The sequence below is a fragment of the Macaca fascicularis genome, chromosome 16 (genome assembly GCF_037993035.2).
Source record: "Macaca fascicularis isolate 582-1 chromosome 16, T2T-MFA8v1.1".
NCBI classification, from domain to species: Eukaryota; Metazoa; Chordata; class Mammalia; order Primates; family Cercopithecidae; genus Macaca; species Macaca fascicularis.
This window is the reverse complement of record NC_088390.1, coordinates 17,015,585-17,030,975: the sequence shown is the minus strand read 5'-3', so window position 1 is coordinate 17,030,975 and position 15,391 is coordinate 17,015,585. Positions and strand designations below refer to the sequence as shown.

Below are 15,391 nucleotides of genomic sequence, written 5' to 3'. Positions count from 1 at the left end.
TTCCACAGATGAGATGTCTAGAGTCAGAGAGGTAATGACTGACCCAGAGACCCAGATGTGACCCTGGGCTGTGCTCTCAGCCCTGCCCTGTGCCATGCTGGACTCAAGCCCTGACCTCTGCAGCCTCCCTCCCTTAGATCCCAGCCTCCCTCCCTTAGATCCCAGCCTCCCTCCCTTAGATTTCCCTGGGGTTCTGGACCTTCATGGGGTGGAGGGGGTGATTCTCAGTCTAAGTCTGTGTCCGAAGCTGAGTCCCCACAGGAGGAGGTCTCACCAACTCAGACTTCAGGTGCGGTCACTGATGGTCCCCATGAGCCCCACTGGACACATGGGGTCCTTCATCTGGGAGTGGGGTGGGGAGCCCTCTGCCCTCAGGCAGTTGTGGAAAATGAAGGAGCTCTAGAGGGCTGCCTGGAGGGTGACGATTGTCTCTCCTGGTCAAAGGGGCTTGGGGACTGGAACCTTCTCTGTCTGATCCTCTGGAGACCTTGTCCTCCCTTTGTCCCAGGTATTCTCAAGGAGGATGGTCCCCCTGGGTGTTCTCCAGGACCAAGGCCCCAGAGTTCTGTTGTTTTTTTCTTGGTGATCCAGGAAAACGAAGCCCCCTCCTGTACTGACAGCTGGGAATTGCGGAGTCCGCCGTCCTCCACCTCAGACGGGGTTTCCACAAGCAAAGAGGCTGCTTTGGACCCGATAGGTCATTTTTTCCCCAAACTAAACACCCTCCTGCTTAGCTGGCGTTGTTCCTGAAGCGGCTTCACTGGCCAGAGTGAGTGAGAACTGGAGTAGAACGGAGCAGTCACCAGATGTCTTGCTTCGTACAGAAAACTGGGCATCTTCATGGTCCCAGAAGGATCCCAGGAGGCTGATCCTAAAGAGACATCTGGTTCCCTGACCCCAACTGCCTCCAGGTGCCCGGAACAGCCCATCGTGGACCCTTTACCCTCAGCAGGTGGACGCTGTTTGTCCTGCCAGGGCAGGTGTGTGCCTGTCTCAGAGCATTTGGGAACAATGGGCCTCTCTGTCCAGGTCTCCCTATGTTCAAATCCTCAGGAAGGAGCCCACTCCTGGTCCAGGGCAGGGACTCTAGAGACTAGGGCAGGGGTGGGACCACTGGGCTTAGCCTCTTGTCTCAGGGAGCAATGGTGGAATGGGGCTTACCTGTCTGGCCAGCATTTGGGGGTCTGGTGGGAGCCGTTCGGGTGTGCTCTGGAGCTCTCGGGTGCAGCACAGCCTTTGGATGACTTTGTCTTGCAGGATGGAGATGGATGAGGACCCGGATATCCTGCGCACCCAGGGGCAAGGCAACATCATCATTACTAAGTATGAGCAGGTACAGGTCAGGCCGTTCCCTTGAGGAAGGTGGGGCCTCAGTTCCTCTACTGGTCAGAGCCTGGTCAGAGGGTCCTGGGCTCCCCAGGATCAGAGGGTGGAGATAGGCTGTCCATGCCCTCAGGACCCCAAGCCCCTCACCTTGCCCTTGTCTCCCTGGCCCTTGCTGGGTCACAGGGACGCTGAGCTGGGGCAGCAGTGGACATGGAGCATGAGCATGTTGACATCTGGAAATTCACCGGTCGCCTCTGGGTTATGTGGTGAGTCCTCTGTCCCCCCACCCACCAGTCTCACCTCAGGGATGGGTTTTGTTTTTAGAAAGGTCTCTCTGAGTTAGGGCAGGTTTCCCCGGCTCAGGCCAATCTCCTCTCTAGGGTCTCAGAACTCCTCCCTGCCTCTCCTACAGGTCCAGCCCGTGGTCAGGGTTAGGGCAGAGCCTCAAGGCCCATCTAGGGAGCTGGGGAGAGTGAGTGGGTCAGAGAGGGGCTGGGTCAGCCCCCAGGCTCTCAGCACTGAGGTCTCCACATGAGCAGGAGAGGAGGGGGCAGCCTCAGGGTCTGGCCCTGTCCCCTTGGGGCCTGCCCTGGTGAGATCTGAGGGTGGTGGCCACAGGGCAAGGGGACACCTGGCCAGGTCTGTGGGCAGTTGTGTAGCAGGTCTCCAAGGGCTCAGGGGGCCCAGCTGAGGCATCCTATAGGGAGGGGCATGGGGACAACAAGGGCTGTGACCCTGGGAGGCAGGGGGAGAAGAAGGGTAGGACCTGGCCTGGGCATCTTATAGTGAGGCCAGGGGAACAACACAGCGTGCAGCTGAAGGCCCCGGGAGTGGTGCTGGGATAGGACCTGGGCCTGGTAAGGGGAGCCCAGCCTGGAGCCGACCCCTCAGGACTCACAGGATGGAGAGAGGGAGGAGCCTGGGGCAGGGGGGTGGGGTGAGCCCGTGAGAACTGCCACTTCTGGAAGGCACCTAAACCAAGATGGCCTAGGGTGGAGGTGATAGTCTGGGGAGGAAAACAGGTGGGGTGGTCAGGGAACAGTGGCTCACCTGGGACCCCTCAGTGAGGGGACTCGGTCAGTCCCCAAGGCTCTGCGTGGCCCTCCAGAGACTCTGCTTCCCGCTGGCTCAGTCAGCACTGTGCAGGGTGGATGGGGGGCTGAGTTGGGGTAGGTAGGACAGTAGGGGGAGGACAGGCAGGCATCCCACGTCCTGGTTTTTGCAGTGGCTGGGAGGAGGCTGAGGGCTGAAAGTCAATGACCCTGAGAGCTCACTGAGGCTGTAGGTGGGGTGGTGGGGCCAGCTCCACTGCCTGCAGGGCCCTTGGTCACCCTTGTCACCCCAGGCTTCTCCCCAGCAGCGCTGAGCAGCCCAGTTAGAGACCTGGGGGTCTCATGCCTAGGCTCTGACAGGAAGAGAGTCCGGGAAGGGCCAGGGTGGCTGGAGATAGGGTCACAGTCTCTGGGTCAGGCAGGATGGGCGACGATGGGGAACAGGCAGGGTCAGCGGCCAGGGCGCAGGCAGAGGCAGGTGCACGCTGGGAGGTCAGACCCTGCAAGGCCTGTGGGGAGTGTCGGGTGGGATGGGTTCCAGGTGCATCCTCAGGGCGCTGGGCAGCTCTCAGGCCAGGCTCCCTGGACTCCGGTGGGTGATGTGGTCACTCCTGAGGCACTGCTGTCAGTCAGGGCTCGGCCACCCGCCCTAGGCGGCACCCATCCTGTCTCAGAACTGGACTTTCTCAGCTCCCGCAGAGGGTGTTGCGTCCAGCCCAGGAGGAGCAGTCCCACTGTGTGGGCCGAGGTACCCCACGGGCCCCAAGTGGCCCCTGCCAGGCCAGCCTCGAGCTCCCTCTTCTCCAGGGTCCTTGTGTCTCATGGGCGTCAGCTCTACAGGGAGGCCCTTGCCTTCCTTCCCTGTGCCTTGTCCCGGGATGAGACTTAGGGTGGATGGGGAGGGCCGGGGCCCTTTCAGGAGACGAGGATGGCTCCTGGCCCGGGCAGGTCCTCAGCTCTGCCTGGGTTGCCTTACAGTGAGACAGAGTTGCCCATGTCAATGCCCTGAAGGTGCATGTAAGAGCCAGTGCCTGCTGCGTGGGAGGCTGGTCCAGGGACCAGGAATCAGGAGTGGTCGGTGAGACAGAGGGGGTGGCCCGTGGGCCCAGGCAGTGGTGAGTAGGCCATGGCTGTCCCTGGGACGGGCAGCCTTTCCTGATGGACTCTGTTCCCATGAGCGTTTGACCAAAACCCAAACCAAGAACCACAATCTTGGCTCAGAGGCCATTGCCTGTTTGCACCAAGTCCCCAGCTAAAGGCCGGGGCCCGACCAAAACTTGGGGTGTTTGTGGCCTGAGGATTGCATGTCCTGGGATCACCAGTCCAGATCACCAGCTCCAGTTAGTTCAGAGAGTCTCAGCTCCCAGGGTCTGCTCTGTCCTGGCTCCTTCAGGGCCTGGAAGCCCAGGACGCAGCATCCATGGGCCGCTGCTGGAGGCCAGGCAGCTCCACTAACTCCATCCTGGTTCATCTGACAGCAAAGATGTCAGGAAATAAAACGCACTGCCAAGTGGCTGAAAATACTCAGAGACTGGACAAAATATAAGAACAGCAGGAAGGTAACAGAACAGCTGGGACTGGTGGCTCAGACCTGTAATCTCAGCACTTCAGGAGGCCGAGGTGGGCGGATCACCTGAGGTCAGGAGTTTGAGACCATCCTGGCCAACATGCGAAACCCTGTCTGTACTAAAAATGCAAAAATTAGCTGGGCATGGTGGCGGGCGCCTGTAATCCCAGCTACTCAGAAGGCTGAAGCACGAGAATTGCTTGAACCCAGGAAGTGGAGGTTACAGTGAGCCAAGATCACGCCACTGTACTCCAGCCTGGGCGACAAGAGTGAGACTTCATCTCAAAAGAAAAAGAAGGTAACATGGGGAGGGAGTGGCCTCTGTGACTGCTCTCTGCAGTCAGGAGACAGGCGCCCATGGCCATGACATGGCACCATCTGCCTCTCAGCGGGTGGGTGGCACCCAATCCTCACCATAGGACAGCAGGACTGTTTGCTGGCTTTCCTCCCCCAGTCACCACACGTCCTGTCTCACTAGAGGGTTCTTCTGTCTGTAGCTGTCTCAAAGCGTGTACAAAGGCATTCCCCTGGCGGTGTGAGGCTGGGCGTGGTCACTTCTGCTAGACATTGACAAAGTCAAGTCTCAGAACCTGGGAAATACAAGGTAAGGCCCTCCCACACTCGGCCAGGGCAGGACAAATAGGCCAGGCTGTGTCAGGAGCCCAGGACTCCAGCTGGAGGGAACATTGAGCCCGGGTTGGGGGTGGGGGCTGTGGTCAGACGCACATGCTGGGCACAGATGGTGACACAGGCACCACAGGTGCCTGTGACCTCCCTGGCTTCAGAAACAAGGCAAAAAAGGAGCTTTCTGCAGAAGGAAACCTTTTTCCCTTCCTTCCAGAAGTGCTGACTGTGGGAGGACTGCCGTTTGGGGCAGGAAGTCTTTTGTCTGTTCTGAGGCTGCTTCCTCCTCTCGGCCCTACCCTACAGGTCATGAAGGAGAAAGGCAAGAGGTCCTCCAGGATCACCCACCGCATCAAGGTAGATGCCAGCTGTACCCTGCAGAACCACACGATGTTTAGAGAAGGATTCAGAGTCAAGTAAGGCCTATGGGGGCTGCAGGGGTCCCGGGAAATATGGGGTGATCCAGAGGGATAAGGGCTTCCCCAGGGCAGAGGCCAACGGTCACCCAGGAAAAGTGACAGAGCTGCCAAGGGCTCTCCTGGCCCAGGCAACAGCCAGCATTACGGACTGAGCACCTCCCGGGCTCTAAGCCCTGGGCCGGGCTGGGACATGTGGGGCCAGAACCCAGGTGGCTTCCAAGGAAATGGAAGGCAGCAAAAAAAGTTATGCAAAATGGTGAAAAGTGCCCTCCATGACCCACAACTACCCAGGAAGGTGGCAGGGTGGTGGGACTTGGGAGCCTTCCCAGGCAACACTGACAGCCCAGAATACTAGGGAGGATGTGGGGCCCCGGAAACTCTCACCCATGACTGATGGGAACACGACAGGGCACAGCCACTTTGGAGGTCAGATGGGCCGTGGCTCACAAAGTTCGGTGGCCTTATACCACACATCCCCAAAGTGTCACAGATATTGACCACACTGATTTGAAAACTGACGTCCAAATAAAAGCTGCACGCCACGTTCACTGCTTGATTGATTGTCACTCACACCCGGAGGCTACCGAGATGATCTTCAACATGGGTACTTAAGAGGAAGGAGGTTCCACTCCAGACAAAGATGACTCAGTGAGGAAAAGGAACGAATCCCTGATGCCCGCAGGAACATAGGTGGAACTTAGATGCGTATTGCTGAGGGAATGACGCCAGACCCCACAGGCTACCACCGCAGGATTCCAATTCATCGGCCATTCTGGGAAAGGGCAAAGCATAGAGACAGAGAACAGGTCAGGATGGCCAGGCGCTGACGGAGCTGGGAGATGTTGACTGCAAAGGGGACACGCTGGGGACTTGAAGGATGAAGGAGCCGCTCTGGGAGGGGCGGCAGTGGTGGACGGAAGGGTCTGCACATTGGTTCAGAACCGTAGAACTGCACGTCCCAAAGACTGGACTTCTGTGTTTGCAACCCGAGCAAAAGGGGAAGAAAAAAATCAACCAGAGTGAAAATGATTACTGATCTAACTGTACACCTGTGATATTTGCATTGCAAGGAATGTGGATTTTACTGAAAAAACTCCTAAAAACTCAGGTGTCCTGAAGAGCTCACTGCTTATTTGGGAGAACATCTGAACCCAGAATTGTGTTTGTTGTCCGGGTTTGTAGACAAAATGAAACTGACAGCATCTGCACAAAACAAAACAAAAAGCCCCTCTTTTCCCTCTTTTCTAGGCAGCAGGAATTATGTGACATCCTCGTGGCCTATTCTGCATATAACCCTGTGAGTATTCCGGGCAGCGATATTCCTGGGCCCTGTGCCCATATTCACAGGCATGGGTGTCTCTCGGGGGTGTCAGCACTTCTGGAAAATTCAGTGTTCGTGACCCACCAGCACGTAGTAGGCAGGACTCAAGCTCACTTGCTGGCGTGGACACCCAAGCAAGGGTTGGCTGAGGGGGTCAAACTGAGATGGAAAATGGTTGAGGTCCAGACTCTTGGTGTCATCTTGACCCGATCCCCACGTCTCAGATGAAGAAATGACCTTCCCTTCCTGGTGTTGCCCAGAAGCCCAGGAGCTTGGCAGGGTCGCATGCAGATGGTCCTCACAGGAGACAGGTTTGACAAGTTGCTGAGGTGCCTGATGGACCAGGCTTTTGTCATGAAATGAGTTTGCACCCTGAGGAAGCCTCTTCTTCACCAGAAACCAGGCAGAGATCCAATTTTCCCTTTCCCTGAATGCCATATGAGTGCAACAGACAGGCAGGGTGTCACCCAGGTGGCTGCTCCTGCGCCACTCCCACTTTCCAGACCATTCCAGGCAGGGAGAGCCGCTGAGCTGACTCCATGGGCTGCCCACATGGGGTCTGGACCCAGCCGCCCTGCTGTGCCTGGCAGGCAGCCCCTGAGCTGTTGCAGGACCCTTTGTGTGGTGGTCAGTCCCCGCTGCCTGCCCTTATGGTGGGTGCAGTTCACAGGTGCTGCTCCAGGCCTGGCACAGTGGCCTCCCTAGCCTGGCCCAGGGGAAGGGGCATGAACAATCCCTGCCTGTGCCCTTTAGGGCCATGTGAGCTTAGACGCTCGCTGCAGGAGTCCCCCCAGGATCCTTGTCAGCTGAGTCATATGTGACCTGCTCAGTCCTCATGCCCACCCCAAATCCCTGGAGGCCTGTGGCAGGTGTCCCCAAGGACCTCTGCCATCTCTGGTGACATGAGTCCTCCCAGGTGGCCTCAGCCCTCCCAGGTGACATCCTTCCATGGTTACTCTGGCTCTTGCAGGAGGTGGGCTACCACAGGGACCTGAGCCACGTCACCGCCATCCTCCTCCTGTATCTGCTGGAGGAAAATGCTTTCTGGGTGCTGGCCCAGCTGCTGGTCGGTGAGGGGCACTCCCTGCAGGGTAGGTGGACAGCTGCCCCCAGGGCCTTACACAGCCATGCCAGGGGACGGCCACCCTGGCTGATGATCCTGACTTCCAGGCAAGGCGCCTTCCTTGCATCCCAGCTTGTTTGGAGTCTCCAGGATGTCCCTGCTGAGGGTCCCACAGCAGCCTGGGTCTGGACAGGGACCCTCTTACCTCAAGTCAGATGCCTTTCACCCCCAACAGCAGAGGTCATTGATACCTCCCCCTGGCTGGCCTTTGTCCCCCGAAGCCAGCCCCAACTTTGTGCAGGCACCGCTCACCTCCCTGAGTGTCCTCCTGCCTCCCAGCTGGCTGCACTCCCAGCCACTCTCCCTGCCCACGAATGGGCCAATGAAGCCCAGAGGGCAATGTTCCCCACGCATCCCATGTCCCCCAGCCTGACATCACATCCAGGAGATGGCCACACAGCCCCCAGCACCCACCCCGTTCTCCCCACTGGCACCTGCCTGCCTCTGCCCTGCCTCAAAACATCAAAGGCAGGCCTGCCCTCCTGGCACCTCGACCCATGATGCTGCTGGGCAGCACCTCCAGCTAGGGCCCTCCTCCCTAGGGCTGAGGCCGCATGATGGGGTCACCAGATAGGAGGGAGGGAGGCCTCAGGGCCCAGGGTCCTCTGCCACTACCCAGCTCTTGGGAGTGGACTCTGATGGGGTGATGGGTCAGGGGCTTCTCAGTATTTTACAGTCCGAATACTGCCTGGCTCTGGAGGCTCCTATCACACCAGGAGCAGGTGTTGCCCAAGTCCTTCCCAAAGATCATGAGACACCTGGTGAGTGGACAACACCCCCAGCTCCTCCCCAGAGGCCCTGGGTCCCACAAGCCAGGGGCGGCTCGAGTCCCTCATGGAGCTGACAAGAGGCCAAGTCCCAGCCACAGCCTGACCTGGGATGGGGATTCTCCGTGGGTTTGGAGTTGGGTTTCCTTTTCTTGCCCTGGGGGAAGCAGAGGTGCTGGGACCAGAGCCAAGCTCTGGCTGAGCAGGGCTGAGGGAAGTGTGTCCATCGGGCATCTGGGTATGGGGCAGGGGTTGGGGGACCCCTGGCCACTGCCCTGGGTTCTGCTCCTTGGAGGAGGGTCTGTAGAGGGGACTGGAAGTAGGAGGACTTCAGGGTAGCCCAGGGGGCCCTGAGCACCTCTGCTCCTCCCTTCAGGGCAAGGAAGGGCTGTGCACTGAGGGTTCCATGTTGATGAGGCTCCTCCGGTGTTTCATGGGTGGGATAAGGAGGCACAGGGAGACTCCAGCCCAGGGGTGCAGTGCCCAGCTCCCTCAGCCCAGGGGTCCAGCTCCTCCAGGAGGACCTGGTTCACCCCCAGCTCACAGGAGGCACAGGCAGGTCCCTGCAGGGCTCACAAGCCAGGCCCTGCCCAAGAGGGGCATCCCATAGCAGAGGCCAAGGCTCGGCCCAGCCTTGCGGGAAGACTGGGGCAGGACCCGACTTGGGAGGGCCCAGGGAAGCCCCAAGTCCTCAGGAAACCCCTCCTTCCGGAAGCCGCAGCACTGCTGAGATGAGCCCCCCATGAGGAGCTACAGAACCTTGTCTGACTCAGTGTTATGGGGGATCTCATCCCTTGGAAAGGGGGTCCCCAGCACTCCAGGGTGGGCCCTGCTCAGGCCATCAGCCCCAGCCTGGAAAGGCCAGGTCCTCCCACACCTGCTGTCCCCACAGAAATCCTTTGGGCTCACCCCGCAACTGTGGGATGTGTTTATCTTGGAGGGCGAGCAGGTAGTGACGGTCGTGGAGCATGAATCATCCAAAATACACAGGAATACGTCCTGTGTGCCCAAGGGTGCCTGGGGGAGGGAACACGCAGAACAGATCCCAGCTGGCCTGAGGGAAGTGTCCTCACACTGTCCCCATGACTCTTTCCTCTATCCTGATAGGGGGGTCTGGCCTGGTGGGCTGGGCAAGGCATGATGACACTGAGTCCACCCCCACATGACCCAGATGAAAGTCAGGAGTGTGGTGAGCACTTCCCTGCCTGGCCTTCCCCAGCTGTCGCCTCCTGTGCACAGCCGGACCCTGGGGTGGCCAAGAAGGAACAGGCACCACCCAGTGGGAGGTGGGCCTGGTGGAAATGGGGTGCAGGCACAGATCTCCCCCAAGGAATCCTCCTGACCTGATACCCGCCCTGTCCCTAGAGTACCTCATGAAGCTTTCCTGGAGCACCATCTGGGAGTTTCAGGAGCAACTGTCTCAGAGCTGGGCCCTGGAGGACAACGCAGTCCTCAGGAACCTTCAAACCTCCATGAAGGAATTCACAAGGAAACACTGGGACCTGCCACCCCCAGGTGAGCTCCAGCACCAGGTCCCGTCCCGAGTCACCCTCTGGGACAGTCAGTAGTGGGGAGTGCCCTGGACCCATCAGCCCTCCTACCTGGCCTTCCTCCTGCACCTCTTCTTCCTCCTCTTCCTCCTCTACTCTAAGAAACTCAAATGGGTCTGCCGGTCCTCAGGGCAGGCTCTGAGAGCATGTGTGTGTGTGCTGGACATGCTGTGTGGACAGGCAGGGGTCATGGGCAGGACCCCACAACACCCCTCCCCGACTTTCCCCATTGTCTCCCTCACCCCCTCAAAGGGCCCTGAAGGGCATTGGGGCAGTCAGACCGAGCTGTGGAAGCCCCCACCCCCACCTCCAAGCAACCTCAGAGAGCAGCAAGGGCCCCTCACTCCTGAGTGCCCCTCCAAGGGTATCAAGACAACAAGCCAGGGGGACAAGAGAATCAGTGTCCCTGACCCAGAGAGGATTTGGGCAGAGGGGATGGGGGAAGCCCTGACCCAGAGCCATAACCAAGAGTTCAGCTGGGCGTGGGATCGGTCCAGCCCTGGCATGGGGTGGACGGACTGGAGGGCAGAGGGGAAGCTGTGCCCATTCACTTCTCACCTGCTATGGAGACAGGCCCCCATGCGAGGTGCTGGGTGACAGTGAAGGTTTCTTCCACCTGAGTTCTGAGTCAGGGCTGCTGAACAGCCCTGAGGTGAGGGTGTGAGGCAGGAAGCCCTGAGTCAGCCTGAACCCAGGGGGCCATTCTGGGAGTGACCTGAGGTTCTCTGAAAGCTCCCCCACCCCAGGCTCCACACAGCCCTCGCCCTGGGATCAGCAGCGTGCAGGGGCATCCTCAGTGTCAGGCCAGGGGGCCACACAGGGACCCCGAGGACTCCAGAGGCCCCGGTCTCTGGGGCCCGCCCTGAAGGGACCCAACGCGTTCAGTGAAGATGTTTCTTTTTTTCCGCCAAGATGGAGTGAGGGTCCTCGAGGGTGTCCCCTGGCATTGGGCCCCTCTGTCAGGGGGACAGACTGGCCCTCCCCACCCCACCAGCTCAGCTCCAGGAGCTCATGCCATTAGTCCCCCTGGAACAAAAGCCCTGTCACCCCCAGCCTGGCCGGATAGGACTGTCCCCAAGGCCGAGGCTGAGGCCCAGCAGCACAAGGGGCTTCCCCAGAACCCAGGGCAGCAAGCCACTCTTTGAGGGGCCCAGAAGCTCAAGATGAGGGCAGCCTGTCCCCCGGTGAGGTCAGGCTTTGTATTACACTAACACTTGTCCGGGAACTCTATGCCACAGCTCCACACAGACCCGCATGTCGGGGGTCCATGTTTCCTGTGCTGCCATTTTGAACACGGCTCCTGGGACTCTGTCACTTCTCCATCTTCTGTGGACAGCCCTGGAACAAAAAGACAGACCCCACCCAGCGAGCCCACTGGGACCCCGACACCAGGCCCTGCCCTGGCTTATAACAGAGAAGAGGCCGGTCAAGAGATACCCCAGCAGCAAGGTGGCACCTGCCTGTGACTCCCCTCGGTAGAAGAAGAACTTGGAATGGAAGGAGCTCAGGCAGTACCTGCCCAGCTGCCTTACAGCCCCAGATGGCTGCTGGACCTTGGTTTTTACTGCTATTTTATTTTTATTTTATATTTTTGGCTTGTGGGCCTTGAGAAATCCCATTCAATGGGGGACTTGGTCCCATCAAGGCCTCAGGAGGGAAGGCTGAGCATGGGGTTCCCACAGCCCCAGCCAGCCAGCAGCGTGCCCTGGGGCCCCTGACCCCACCTGTGGGTCAGAGTCCCTCCTCCAGGGCCCAAGTCCCAGGTCTAGAGGGACCTGGCTTCAACCCGAGTCCTAGGAGGAGAGGGGCACCGCAGGCCTCCAGGTGACCACGCAAGGGACCAGGGCATTGCAAGCCCTGATGCTGTAAGGATTAACATCAGAGAACCTGGGTAAGCCAGGCCAGAGACGCTGAGCCCGTGCAGTGATGAGGATGTGGGGGGCTGGCTCAAGGGAGTCAACAGCTGTGAACACTGCTGCCTCTTCCCGACCTCATTGCTGCATTGCAGGCAGTCTGCACCCCGGAGACTGGCCCACCAGCGCCCCAAGTGCCCTAGTCCGCTATGCCAACGTGGCACCCAGAGACTTCGCAGCCCTGCCTGCTGCACCACCCCCCTCCTGGAAGCCTTGTCCTGCAGCCTAGCCCCTGTCGCAGCCACAGCAGGCACCACTGCCAAGCGCCTTCCAGCCGGGCTTCCCAGAGGGCAGAGGCGCCCTGCAGTCATTGCCTCAGCAGCTCACACTGTGAAGATAGTTTCATCTACATTCCCATGTTCCCACCAAAGAGAATCGCTGCAGAGGATGCTCTTGATCCTGAGGTGGGGAAAACGGCACACCAGGTGAATGGAGTCAGCTCCTTTCCCCAGCCACCACAACTGCTGGATGGACCCATAGACAAAGTGGCCATCAGACAGGAATGAGACCCAAGAGGCTCAGCATCCTGCTTGTACCCTGACCAGGATGACCAGGCCGACACCACTGCCGAGTGCCCCATCTGCTGAGAGACTTGGTGTCGATCCCTGGGCTGGCACTGTTTCCCAGGAGGACCGGTTGGCCACCTGTGGGCAGGCTACCCACACTGTGGAGAGGGTTGAGATCGGCTTTCACTGCAGAGAGCTCCTACCTGGACACAGACTCGCCGGCCCTGCCTGTTGCCATCACAGCAGCCCACAGGGCATTGCTTGAGACCAGGGTACCCCATTCACAGTGAGGGACATGGAGCCATGGCCCCGATCAGGGAACTAACTGTTCTCACTACGTCAGCCACCACCTGGAAGCATCGCTCAGTTACACTGAAGTGATGGTTTGTCTTACAAGATAAATGTTATGCTTTCTACTGGAAACCAGTATACGGTGCTGACTCTCCGACAGCCAGAAGGTGTAGTTCTGAGAGAGTGAAGGTGTGAAAGTGGGCGATGTTCAGTATTGCATGGAATGTCTCAGTCACAAAGTTTTCCTATGCCTGTCCTGGAGAAATGGAGCTTTGCTGGTTGGAAGGTCTGAGGACCCAGGCAGAGTGAAGCTTCCCCCAGGGGAACACAACAATGGCTCTATTTAATATGAGAAGACAGGACTAAGTCTGAAACCCAGGGTGTTCTCTGGTGTTCTTGGTGTTTTCATGCAAAGAAAGTCAAATAACAAAGGTTTGCCACAGAGGCATCTGAAAAAGGAGGGGGCAGAACTATTCAGATCTCAGAGGCTTCAGAATCGAAGATGAGGCCAACCAGGAGACTCCTGACCTGCTGAGGGCAGGGAAAGTATGTGGGGGTGGCTGGGAGATGATGTCATAGCGATCTACCCCCACCTTGTGATCTGTCAGAGAACCGTGCTCTTGAATATCTGTGTACATCTTCTCTCCACTGATTATAGTATTTCTTTCCATTTGTGACTCTCCAATCAAGCAAGGAGCTTGCTACAAAATGCACTTTGCTATACCATAGCCTGGGTCTTGCAATCCAAGGCTGGCAAGGATTCCTGTAGGTCAAGGGCCTCAGGTGACTTTTGTGCACACCCAAGGACAGAGTCCTAGATGACACCTTCCTGCTCTAAAAAGAAGGAACAAGCGTCAACGAACAGCGAGCCAGTCACGGAAAGGGGTGAAATGTGAGTGCGTGACCTTCCTGACACCCAGACAAGACTTTGGGCATGAGGGCAGGCTGCAGCTCTGGCCACTGACTCTGACCAGGGACGCCCCATGCAGGCCAGTGTGCCCTGGTTGCTCTTCTCCTTCCTGCCACCCTCTCCTCGGCTGTCTGTGTTGGGGAGGGAGAACCTGCCAGTTTTCAGAAGAAAATGTAGCTTTATTATGACATGGGAAAGACTCAAGTTATTAGGGGAGGAGGAGGAGTCCTGAAACAGCTCCTGAAAGTGAGAGGGAAAAGAAAGGTGTAAATATGTTGGTAATAAAGTCTCCAACCACAGCACAGTCATGGGAATGTTTTTGTTACAATTTTTGTTTTCAAAGTTACAGTAAACAAAACAGTCTCCTGAATTGTCAAAAGAATAGCAGTTTTACACAATGAAAAGCATACACACCAAGCCAAAATAAGTCACACTTGGGTCTGTATGTTGCAGTGGTGCTGGTGCAGGAGGGAACATCCAGGGAGGTTCCAGTGCCTGCCAGGCAGCCCAGGTCCACTGAGGGCCCCGGGGCTGGAGGGAGGTCATGTACCACTTGGCTCAAAGCGCTCCCTTCAAGCATCTGAAGAGGGAAAGTCCATTTATCTTCTCTGAAATGCAGGCAATTTTTCATACACTGGTGTGAATGTGTTGGGGTCACCCAGGGGCTCCCTTAGTGGCCAGATGCAGTTTGTCACAAACTGGTTTCCTGAATTTCATATTGGATCGGGAGCTAAAAGAAGAGAGATTCCCAAACCCATCATGTCAATATTTGGTTCTAACAAAGTAAAATCACAAGAGCACATCAAACACAGGACCTAATGCCCACGGCAGTGCCCAGGGCTGCTGTCCCTCTTGGGTGAGAAGTTCTTTAGCAGCAGGCACAGAGGTAATTGCTTAGAAAGGCAATGCCACAGTGAGTAAGGGAGATTAACTTGGATACAAACATTTAGAAAGATGCCTGAAGAAAACTAATGTGGCTCCGTCTCTCTTCTGGATTCTAATGTTCCCAGAGCAGCAGCCACCCCTAAATGCAAGTGGAGACAGGATGGAAGCCCAGGGAGACATGGGGGAGGCGGGGCTTGGCCAAACCACAGGCAGCTGCCAGAAAGGCCCACACACCTGTGTTCTGCACTCTGTGGTGGACACCCCAGGAAAGCAGGGGTGCCCCTGTAACTTCCAAACAGGTTCACCTTGTCCGCGGCCTAGACAGAGCCGATTTATTGAGACAGGGGAATTGCAACAGAGAAAGAGTAATTCATGCAAAGCTGGCCGTAGGAGAGACCAGAGTTATACTCCAATCAGTCTCCATTGGCATGATCCATCAGCATTCGGGGATCAGAGTTTGGAAGGATAATTTGGTAGGTGGTGGGGAAGGCCAGTGAGTCGGGAGTGCTGATTGCTTGGGTCAGACATGAAATCACAGGGAGTCAAAGCTGTCTTCTTGAGCTGAGTCAGTTCCTGGGTAAGAGCCACAAAATCAGATGAGGCAGTTTATCAATCTGGGTGGTGCCAGTTGATCCATCAAGAGCAAATCTCTCAAGCACCGATCTTAGGTTTTACAATAGGGACGTAATTCCTAGGAGCAATTTGGGGAGGGGCAGAATCTTGTAGCCTCCAGCTGCATGAGTCCTAAACCATAATTTCTAATCTTGTGGCTCATTTGTTAGTCTTACAAAGGCCGTCTAGTCCCTAGGTGAGAAGGAGGTTTGTTTTGGGAAAGGGCTGTTATCATCTTTGTTTTAAAGTATAAACTATAAACTAATAAATGTGCTTTATCAGTTAGGTGTGGTGGCTCACACCTGTAATCCTAGCACTTTGGGAGGTCAAGATAGGCAGATAACTTGAGCCCAGGAGTTAGAGACCAGCCTGGGCAACATGGAGACCCTGTCTCTACAAAAAAATACAAAAATTAGCCAGGCATGGTGGTGTGGCGTATGCTTGTAGTTCCAGCTACTCAGGAGGCTGAGGTGGGAGGATCTTGAGCTCAGGAGGCGGAGGTGGCAGCAAGCTGAGACCGCGCCA

At 57.3% G+C, this 15,391-nt stretch overlaps 2 protein-coding genes across 2 annotated transcripts in view; both read left to right on the top strand.

Moving 5' to 3' along the window:
- Window positions 1-729: 729 nt before the first annotated feature.
- LOC107126499 (TBC1 domain family member 28-like) overlaps window positions 730-15,391 on the top strand; it is a 37,969-nt gene continuing 23,307 nt past the window's right edge. The window contains exons 1-2 of the mRNA XM_045375299.3: window positions 730-980; window positions 1,258-1,333. Of these exons, the coding sequence (XP_045231234.1) occupies window positions 841-980; window positions 1,258-1,333 (216 nt within the window). The 5' untranslated portion in view covers window positions 730-840. The remainder of the gene's footprint in view (window positions 981-1,257; window positions 1,334-15,391) is intronic.
- On the top strand, window positions 4,856-13,673 carry LOC135967959 (TBC1 domain family member 26-like). Its single transcript, XM_065532824.2, has 6 exons — window positions 4,856-4,985; window positions 6,237-6,285; window positions 7,280-7,400; window positions 8,099-8,193; window positions 9,565-9,714; window positions 10,988-13,673. The coding sequence occupies exons 1-5, from the start codon at window positions 4,879-4,881 to the stop codon at window positions 9,574-9,576; spliced, it is 384 nt and encodes a 127-aa protein (XP_065388896.1). The 5' UTR covers window positions 4,856-4,878; the 3' UTR covers window positions 9,577-9,714; window positions 10,988-13,673.

Coding starts and splice junctions, on each gene's coding strand:
- LOC135967959 (XM_065532824.2), top strand. CDS start 4,879: ATGAAGGAGAAAGGCAAGAGGTCCTCCAGGATCACCCACCGCATCAAG. Junction 4,986..6,236: donor AGAGAAGGATTCAGAGTCAA/GTAAGGCCTATG, acceptor CCTCTTTTCTAG/GCAGCAGGAATTATGTGACA. Junction 6,286..7,279: donor CCTATTCTGCATATAACCCT/GTGAGTATTCCG, acceptor TGGCTCTTGCAG/GAGGTGGGCTACCACAGGGA.